The following is a 10,862-nucleotide window of genomic DNA, read 5'->3' on the forward strand; positions in this document are numbered from 1 at the left end:
TCCTTGTGGTAGTTTTGCATCTCTTTGTAGTCATTTTGTGACTGTTGTGGTAGTTTTGCATCTCTTTTTAGTCATTTTGTGTCTCCTTGTGGTAGTTTAGCATCTCTTTGTAATCATATTGTGTCTCATTGTGGTAGTTTTGCATCTCTTTGTAGTCATTTTGTGTCTCTTTGTGGTAGTTTAGCATCTCTTTGTAGTCATTTTGTGTCTCCTTGTGGTAGTTTTGCATCTCTTTGTAGTCATTTTGTGTCTCCTTGTGGTAGTTTTGCATCTCTGTAGTCATTTTGTGTCTCCTTGTGGTAGTTTTGCATCTCTTTTTAGTCATTTTGTGACTCTTGTGGTAGTTTTGCATCTCTTTGTAGTCATATTGTGTCTCCTTGTGGTAGTTCTGCATCTCTTTATAGTCATTTTGTGTCTCCTTGTGGTAGTTTTGCATCTCTTTGTAGTCATATTGTGTCTCCTTGTGGTAGTTTTGCATCTCTTTGTAGTCATTGTGTGTCTCCTTGTTTTAGTTTTGCATCTCTTTGTTGTCATTTTGTTTCTCTTTGTGGTAATTTTGCATCTTTTTGTAGTCATTTTGTCTCCTTGTGGTAATTTTGCATTTCTTTTATTGTCATTTTGTGTCTCCTTGTGGTAGTTGTGCATCTCTTTGAGGTAATTTTTTGTCACTTTTGGTAGTTTTGCAGCACTTTGTAGTCATTTTGTGTCTCTTTGCTGTTATTTTGCCCCTTTTGTAGTTATTCTTTGATTCTTTGCAGTTCCTTTGCATCTCATTGAGGTCATTTGAGTGTCTTTCTGGTCAGTACATGTTCATTTAAGTGACTTTTTGCAGATGATGGTCAGGGGGCCCCTGGGCCTGTGTATGTGCCTAATGGTCTCCTCAGTAGCCTAATCCATCCATGGATGTTAAATGTAAACCTACCATAAAGATAAACTGTTATTATATGGCTGTACAACCATTGTAATAGCTGATGCCGGTTTGTCTTGTCCATTTCCCTCATCTCAGCTCTGTCCAGAGGGTTTTCAGTAGTGCGTCTCCGCAGCGCATCTTTAGTGCGGCCACTTTCAGTAAACAGCGCCTTGTGAGCGCACTACCTCTGCCGAAAAACACACGTCAACCACTGCAGCGGTACTGCACGGAGACAGCAGCAGGCCTACGAGAAGCCACAGGAAGCTTGTCAGCTACAGACTGCTCATTCTTAATTATCTCCATGGCTGCTGATGAGACCCAACAGGAGCCGGACCTGCTCGAAATGCGCCAATTATCTGCAGAGGACGGATGTGCGTCCGTGTGTGCACAGAGCAATAAGCTCCGTTAAGACAGCTGATTAATACAGAGTCGCTTATCGGTGGATGTCAGTAGTTAAAAACGGACGTGCGTTGTCTGCTCTTTACGTAATCCTTTTTTGCGTAATTTTGCAGCGGGTATTGGATGCCGCGTGGACCAGGATTATTTTGGCGAGGATATCTCTAGTGCTCTCCCCTCCTCCCTGCATCCGTTGTTGTCCTCAACAGCAGACACACAGACTCATTCAGGGACAATTTGTCTGGAGCAACATTGTAAATAGACGAGGAGCTGTTTTAATGAAATCCAACATCGCTGCATCCCGGTTGAAGGTAGGTGGCTCCCTCGGTTTCCTCCTTCATCTCTCGGCGCTCACGTTTCCATGTTGTGCTCGTTTGTTTTCGCAGAATGGTGCAATGCAACGTTTGCATGGCTCTTCCACAAATGGAAAGGGACATTTCATAATATGACATAACGTAAATATTTACACAATTTCACATGTTTGGTGTGTTCTATTCATTTTTTTTCTTTCTGTTTATGTGTACAAGTCTTTTTTTTCTGTCTCAGAGAGATAAAGAGAGGGAGAGGGAAATGGGAAGAGGAAGAAAATCAATGTATGTCCTCCCAGAGTGTAAATGCACATGAGTTAGCGTGAGTAGCGTGTGTGTGCGTGTGTAGGCTATTTGTTTTATAGGAAGCATTGTGCAAAGCAGCGGGGGGAAGTTTGTATTGCATACAATACATGCACGACGAGGCTACAGCGGCTACTTTAAATGTAATACTGCATCTCCACATGGGTGCAGAGGTGGGAAGTAACTGAGGACATTTACTCAAGTACTGCAGTGTGCACAAAACAGATTTACTTTACTTAAATATCTGCCTCTCGGGTGATTTGGCATTTGAGAGGGAGATGTTGCAGTCAGCCCGGGCAGTGCATTCATTCCAGGCTGTGGCTACACGCTCCTTTATTTGCATAAGCTTTTACTTGCACAACAATAACTGAACTTATAAAATATAAGCTATAGTTTTAATCACTCAACACCTTTATAAAGTGCCATTAAAATATACTGCTTAAAGGGGACCAGTCTTATTGATGATTACTTTTAATACTTAAATAAATAACAGCTAATATTTGTTACTTTTTGTTTATTCGTGACCATGTAAGGATATTTAGAAGAATTCATATTCATATTTGCGTCAAGGGATGATGTTTTATACTTGTGTTTACACACATTTAGCAGCATCTCAAACAGCAGCATCACTTATGTTTGTTTGTATTAAAAGACTTGTTCAATGTGGGAGTGACAGCAAGCTCACATGTTTTGAATTGTGGTGGTAAGGTGGCCCTTTTGTTTACACCTGTGTCACTGATTGTGTTTTTATATGCTGTATTTTCCACTGTGGTATCACAGGGATTTGAATACATTCCCTCCAAGGCATAAATGTGTGTGTGTGTGTGTGTGTGTGTGTGTGTGTGTGTGTGTGTGTGTGTCTATCTATATGTGATTGTACAAAGCATGATATACACTTCTATCTATCTATCTATCTATCTATCTATCTATCTATTGAATATACTACAGTCTAATAATATCTGTTAATCGCCTTTGCTTCTGCTTTTTTCCAGCCTTCAGTCAGCAATGCCTGGGAATCCTTCAGCTGCTCCTCCCTGCTGTTCTCTGAGAATGGGATCGTAGTGAACCAATCTGGGATTTAGATCAACTGCTAGCATGTTGCAGCCATCCACGAGGACAGGTGACAGCCTGTTGGAAGCATTACCTCACCGGTGCAAGCGTCCAAGATGGGTCCTCTCCCTCACCCTCTGCATGGCTCTCCTCTGGCTTCCAAGGGCAGCGGCATCCACCCTAAACTGCCACAAGACATGTATCTGCGCCTCAAACATAGTGAGCTGCTCTAAGATGAATCTGACCACCGTCCCAACGGGTCTCCCGCTCTACACTGCTGTGCTGGATCTCAGCTACAACGAGATAGAGCGACTGCGGTCTGAGTGGACCCCGGTCAACCTCCCGAAGCTCCATAACCTCCTCCTCAGCCATAATGGTCTCCATTTCCTGTCCTCAGAGGCGTTCCTATATGTGAAGCACCTGCGCTACTTGGACCTGTCCTCCAACAACTTGCGACTGCTGGATGAGTTCATTTTTGAGCCTCTGGTCAACCTGGAGGTCCTCTTGCTGTACAATAACCAAATTTCCCAGATTGACCGTTCAGCATTCACCGGCATGCTCAACCTTCAGAAGCTCTATCTTAGCCAGAACCAAATCTCTCGCTTCCCCGTGGAGCTGGTCAAGGAAAAGTCCCGCCTGGAGAAACTTTCTCTCCTGGATGTGTCATCCAACAAGATCAAGATGTTGCCCATTGATGAGCTCCAGGTGCTGCCTGCCTGGATTAAAAATGGCCTCTACTTCCACAGTAACCCTCTGCTGTGTCACTGTGATCTCTACAAACTCCTCGCCCACTGGCACATTCGAAAGCTCAACTCCGCTGTGGACTTCAAAGACGACTACACGTGTATTCTGCCTGGCCCACAAAAAACCCAAGTGGGCATTTTTGATCTCAGTGGTGAAAATATGAACTGCAGCACGTTCAAGGAGGCAGTTCAAGAGGCTTATCTGGAGCAGAGAATGACCCTTGGCTGTGACACCAAACACAGGAACATGTCAAAGACCTGGATGTTGCCTGGTAACGTGCCGCTGATACGTGGAAGCAACCAGACAGCCCAAAACTTGTCAGATGGAAGTCTGGAGATCAATCCAGTGAGGACTGAGGACTCCGGGACCTACACTTGCTTTGCGACAAGCGAGGTCTTCAATGAGACGATCTACGTGGTGCTGAAGGTTCACAACTTCACCATGCACGGGGGTGGGGAGACCCTGAACACAGCGTACACCACCTTGGTGGGCTGTCTGGCCAGTGTGGTGCTGGTGCTCATGTATCTGTACCTGACGCCGTGTCGCTGCTTCTGCTGCCCCAATAAAGGCAAGGGTCGTGGCGAGGACAGCATCCACTCGTCCATGCTCAGCGTGACACCAACCCACGAAGACCCAGCGCTCAAGGCCGAGCTGAACAGGCACGTGGCGTTCATAGACTCCAAGGACTTGCAGGGCCAGAACGGCAAGCTGAACCCCAACGGGGATGAGGATGATGATGATCTGGATGCAGAGGCTGGTTCTCTCATGAAGGGCAAGAGGAAGAAGTCAGTAGCAGAGTCCATCAGCTCCGTCTTCTCAGACACTCCCATGGTGGTCTGAGATGAGATGGTGGACGCCACACGACTGGATGTAAATGGTACAACGTGAGCCATCTTTTAGTTCATGTAAACTGTGACTGTGACCTTGTGGGAGGAAACGGAGGCAGGACGTTCATCTGTAGTTGGAAATAAGGATCTCAAAGGGAGTAAAAAAAAAAAAACTGTCTTGTTGCCGACGAGGACAATAAGCAGGACATTTCCAGCATTTTAATCTGTAGCACTTAATATTCATACTGTGAAGGAAAGGCAGTGAACAGTGGAAACTACTGAAGTCTTATGAGAGTGAAACGTAGATGATATAATGTTGATATCAGCACTCAGGAAGTGATCAAATAAACTGCTATAGTGTGGGAAATATATATGATCCAGTACACAGGTTGAAATTAGATTTTAAAAACGTAGTGTATATTGAAACAATGGCTGGCTCATAATTATATTTATTAAAATGACTAGAATAGATCGTATCTTAAAAACTAAAACAAACTAAATTAGAGCATATATACATTTACCCCTCCTCGATCAACACAGGGACAGAGACTTAGACAGGCAGCCGTCACCAGGCTATGAATACATCTGTCGTTAACCTTGAGTCATCTATAGAGAAACAGCATGCCATAAGCCCACATTATATGAGGTCTCAGGCTGATCTGTGTATGTGGGATGAAGAAAATGTGCATTCATCAGACGTTTAGTCACTTATATTGAGAGAGCAGTAGCACAAACATTATATTAACAGGCCATCGCAGGTCATTTTCATCCTACTTCATAGCTGATACTTAGTTGCACTCAGATATAGTTCATCGTTATTCTAATTCATAGTCATATGTGTAGTGATATAAGAGAAAGCTATGTTAAGGGATCAATTTACATAGAGGTACACAATAGTTAACCAGCTTGAGGCAGATCATTGCTTATATATGAATTGTATATCAAAATAGTTGCCTCTTAGTTATTGCACATCTACAGTATAACCCAAGAGAAGCCTTACACAATTAAAAACATGGAACGCCTCCAGCAGATACGCATTAGACGCAGGGAAGTATTTTGTCCTGACTGATTATCAACATATTGTCTCAATTCTATATACAGACATGCACCGTGCTCCTTACATGGACTAATAGGCTGAGGTGCCACAAACTGCAGAGCTGCAGACTCTTCCTCTCGGCCAGGTTATAGCATTTGTTTCTCTCAGTCACATAAGCAGAAGGTTAAATACCAAGCTAAAAGCAGCGAGCTGAAGTTTATTGTGTTCTTTCCTGTATGTTAAATGGGCATATTATATAAAATCCAGAAATGTTTTAGTGAAAATTGCTCAAAAAACCGACCCTTAGTGTATTCATATGTCCTAATTTATGTTGTGGATTTTAGTATTTGCAGGGTCGCACAGTCAGGAGAGGCAAGCCTGGCAAATGTGTGGTGCCCCCCCAAAAAATTATGAAAAAGGGGCCCCTGATGGCCACTTATACTGACAAATTTTGCAATGACAACTATAAACTAGAGTTGTTCCGATGCCGATATCAGTATAAGAAATGCCTTTAACACTGCTGAAAATGCTAGACTGGTTTTCAGCGAGTACCCAACTCTATGCACCGACCCCATACCATTTCATTTATTGAGACATTTGAAATTAGCTTCACACCTGGATAAAATGGCAGTTTTACCGAAAATCAATTCTTCTTTGCTGCTCTTCAACAGTGGCCTACACAGTCAGGTGTGCTGTGCAGCCACTGGCAACTGCTGTTTTAGCAACTCATTCTCACTCCGACCTCGTCACATATTGATGTTTTGGCCAACACACCCAGGGTACCTTGCATGTCATGGACTTTCCACGTCCATGACATGCAAGGTACCCTGGGTGTGTTGGTTGTTGATGTTGTGGGACACCGTGTCAAGTTCTGCCTGTTAAATGCTTCTTTCAAGATACACTTTAGTTTTCAAAAAACACATATTGTTAGGTTTAGGCAAAAACAGGAATTGGTTGGGTTTAGGAAAAAAGAATAGGATTTAGCTTTATAATCTTACGGGACGCGGAGTTCACTCTTGGGTGAAAGTCAGTGTTTGTTGGACCCATCCACCACCGCTCCCGCCCCACTCAGACTTTCGCCGCCGTAACTTTCGCCCTTATCCCGCCTGGTTTCCCCCTGACGCCGTTGGATGCCGTTAAACTATGCCACAAGGCACTGGATTTCGACGAACTCTCGGGCCTCGTTTTAGAGCAAGGAAGAAGAATTGATTTTCGGTAAAAAGTGAAACATTGGCCGTAAGCAAAATGTTGGTAATTTGACAATATTGTCAATATTTTACATTGGAAAGTCCCATCAGTAAAAGAACATTGTGTACAGTTTGCAAGGCTTTAGTTTTGAGGGGTGTCACTAGTGTTGCGAGCTACTAAATTGTGTCTGCACTTTAGGTTTCTTAAAAGAATTATTATTTATGCCTAAGTTTTTTTTTTTTTATGACTGACAGTCAAATTAGATAACAATAGAAAGATACGCAAGTCCAGGTATGGGAATTTGTATCAGGAAAAAATGGCATTAGGACATCTCAACTATAAAACCCCTTAAACCTCCCGTAAAGGCATTATACAGTGCACTGCAGCTGCCCCAAAAAACCCTAAGTGGGGCCCCTTTTAGCAACCGACCGTCAGCTAGCTACCTGAAACTGTCATACATATGTTAGGTGTAACCGTCAGCACATGACGAGCAAACCTTTCTGCTCAACAAAAACAAAATAAAAAACAAGAAAAGGGAAAAACGACACCAGGAGGTGCTGGAAGGCCTCGATCGGCTTCTATCTTCCAGAGTCTAGGACTGCCACTGAGTATTTGATATTGCATTTTGCTCAGATGGACAAGTGTCACGCTGTTTGGCCCTGTGGTAGGTAGAAAAAGCAGCACGTTGTAATAGCAGGTAAACATTAGAAATAAAACCCACAGGGTTCCTCTAGAGGATTATGCTGATGAGGCTGTGTTGTCTGACAGGAGCGAGCTGAGTTAAGAGCTACTGAAAGAAAACCTGTTGTAACACAGGGGATCCTTCAGAAGATAACTAAGTCTTTACAATTATAATTGAATCTATTGTGAAATGAATTCATTGTGCCAGCCACCTCATTTGCCATGCATATTTCATTAACAAGGTTTAAAACAGGCATAAACAAGAAAGAGTGATTTCATTAAACAGCACGGCGTTCGTGTCATAATACAACAAGGCTAGCCCAGCATAAATTGTGTCTTTTGATGGGATGCGGCTTCTCTCTGCTTCCCATGTCTTTGTCTCTCTGAGCAGGAGGGGATAGGTGTGTTATCGTGAGTCACAGCGACACAAAGCCATTCTCTCTGGCTCCTTGCATGCTGACAGCATCAATTCAGCCCAGATGTGTTTGCTTTGTTTGTGTATCTCTGTCATTACGAGGCTGCCCTCGCTTAAGTTCAAAAGCAATCATTCAGCCAGGCAGTGAATGTGATGCCCTTTAAGTAGACGCTAATTTGTTTATGAGGGAAACGCCTGGAGCTGTTATTGAACATTTGCTCTCCAACTGAGTCATATGATTGGAAACTATAAGAACTTAAGAAAGTATAACGGAGAATATATTGCTCAATGCTTTTTAGTTTTCCACTTCACCAACACACACTCAAAAAAAAAAAAAAATCTATTGTCAGGTTTATGTATGTTAATTACATATAAAATTTTCTGCCAACTGTGTCAAGTCATTCTCAAATAAACCAAAAAAGCACCATTAATTTAATTCAGTAAAGTAAAACTTAAATAGACTATGAGCCTTTATGTAACTATAGCTCATAGAATTACATTAATGTAATTTCTGTCAAGAAATTCTGTGTTATTCAAAAATGACGAACATTAATATATCTGAAATACATAGAATATATTAACAGTAATTACACACAGGTAATTTCCATGAGCCATAGTGACATTAATTCTCATAGTATATTCATCTTAATTGGATTTATGTTTATGTTAGAATTACTTGACGCAATTGGATGGAAGTTTTGACATAACCTGACATATGAGTGCACATATTACAACACCTACGTATGTAAAATCACATGCACTTTGCAATTAACTGTCAGTATAGCTGTCAGATGTCAGGAGAGTGCAATAGGTTTTTACGCAAAATTGATGTTATATTCACAGTTGCACTGTGCAACGCAGCATCTTCTGTGTGTGGGTGAGAAAAGGAAGTCACACTTATCAGAGAGGTGGTGTGTGAATCATTCCACTCTCTCACGCATAGGAATACCAGGTGGAAAAGGATTGCAAAAATACCACAAGACGCATTAAAATAAAGACACATTTAGCACTACGGCTGACTGGCTGCAATTGGCGAAGTATCTATCCCATTTTTATGGATCCAGCCCCAAAGTGTTGCCCTGTAGAGTTAAAATATATGTGCTGTTCCCTGCTTTCTCATCATGGAGTCAATCTTAAACCTCTGGCCACTCAAGGCAACATGACAAGCCAATCACAGAATCTAAAATGACTAAAACAATACACAGATTTTACAGCTGTTGAATAGCGCACATTAAATTGCCAGACCATCAAGGAATAGCTTGTGTTTGCCCCGCAATAACCCCGTGTCAATCAAGATCAATCTGCCGTGGCTAACGGGTGATCTTCTCCTCTGGGTTGTCACTCACAATACAAGTCGTAGTTGTGTACAGAGAAAAACCAAGTGCTATTGCGAAGGTCCTAATATAAATGAGAAGAGGAGAGGCTTTGTTCTCTCCAAAGCAAATCTGCCTTCCTATATATATCTATATATACAGTATATATATGTATTAAGACTCACTTTTCTGTGTTCAGTATTGATTAGTTGTGTACTGCTATGTTCTACCAGTGTACTGACTGTATTCTTGTATAATCTGATGTTGTTGATCATTTTGCATTTCGTCTGCCGCTGTGCTACTGTTAGTTGTTTCAACACTCAAGTCTTGACTATAAATGTTTATTTTTTAAGCAGGGTGGGGGTTAGTTTTTTATTGACATGGGATGTATTTTACACGTGACTCTGCTGAAGGATGGTTACACTGAAAATATGTATTGAACATGTCGGAAAAAAAACTGCATAGGAGGAGTTTTGAAATCACTGATACATCCTAATGGGCAGTGAGTATGTAGCCGTCAGTTATTTTCAGTCAGTATCATAAAGCCATAAGGGATTCAAGGAGAAAGCAGTGCTTTATCAGATAAGTGGCTCCATCAGGTGATGTATGGAGTTGAAGGTGTGTTTGCCGAAAGACACTTTACAACAGTGAAAGCAACAACTTTTCTGTCCAGAAGAAAAGTCAAAGATTATTTTTATAAAAGCCAGGAATGTAGGAAAATCAAGAGATCTCTCCACCCACACCGATGAATCCCTGAAACACAATGGGTTTTGAATGGATTTGAAGACAGAGGGTAAATAAATCTTCTCAGGACTACGTCAGTTTTAAGTTATAATGTAATACGATGCACAGTTTTTCAGCATCAATCAGATCTGTGGTTTGAGATCTGTGCGGTACACAGGCCCTTTGCTATTTGCAGTAATGGCACATTAACTGTTCCCTTCTCACAGATTAGGGAAGGGAGTGGTCTCTGCCCGACATACAGTATATCTATCTCCGTTCATCTGTGTAGTAGCAATTACAGAAACATCCTTGAGGCAGTGGGGCTAAAAGCTCGCTGCTTAACAGTGTGCAACTACAAGTGTCCACAGGACAAGAATGAAGCTTTTAATAGCATTAAAAGCACTGAGTTTATTGACCGCTGCTTCAAAGATGAGCTGGTTGGTCACTGCCATAAAATCTGAAAAGGTCTCGCAGCTAAAGTGGAATGGCTTTGCATGGTTCGCTTAAGAGCTTCTCTGACTGCAGGATAGGTGCAACCTTGTAGGCATTAAAGATAAAGAATACTGATCATTTGACTTAATAAAAAGATCAAGATTTACACTTTGTGCTGACTCCATTTTTTTATTTGCTCTTACCATTTCCAGAAAACATCTATGACATGTTCTTGTATTCATTTGCTTCTAAATCTTTGTGGCTCATGGAGTATTTTAGGGACAGAGCTGTGACATTTTACCAGAATTACTATGACTAATGTAGAGTTGCTAACACAGTAAATATAGAGTAGCCATTTTGGGACACTTCAGAGGTAACACCATGCGTCTCCTTAATTTGTAACCGACTGAATTTCAGCCGCATTACGTCAAAGAGCCTTATGGCAGGGCTGATCTACACAGATGTGTCATGTATAAACTTCCTGTAGGTTTTAACGGTTTATCATGGAATTGAATTGACATTTTTTATTGACAATA

The 10,862-nt window shown here is 41.8% G+C and overlaps 1 protein-coding gene across 1 annotated transcript; it reads left to right on the plus strand.

Annotated features, from left to right (window-relative positions):
- Positions 1–820: 820 nt before the first annotated feature.
- Positions 821–10,497, plus strand: amigo1 (adhesion molecule with Ig-like domain 1). Its single transcript, XM_050066131.1, has 2 exons — positions 821–1,617; positions 2,910–10,497. The coding sequence occupies exon 2, from the start codon at positions 3,013–3,015 to the stop codon at positions 4,549–4,551; it is 1,539 nt and encodes a 512-aa protein (XP_049922088.1). The 5' UTR covers positions 821–1,617; positions 2,910–3,012; the 3' UTR covers positions 4,552–10,497.
- Positions 10,498–10,862: the final 365 nt, after the last annotated feature.

This window comes from Epinephelus moara, chromosome 16, assembly GCF_006386435.1.
Source record: "Epinephelus moara isolate mb chromosome 16, YSFRI_EMoa_1.0, whole genome shotgun sequence".
Lineage (NCBI taxonomy): Eukaryota > Metazoa > Chordata > Actinopteri > Perciformes > Serranidae > Epinephelus > Epinephelus moara.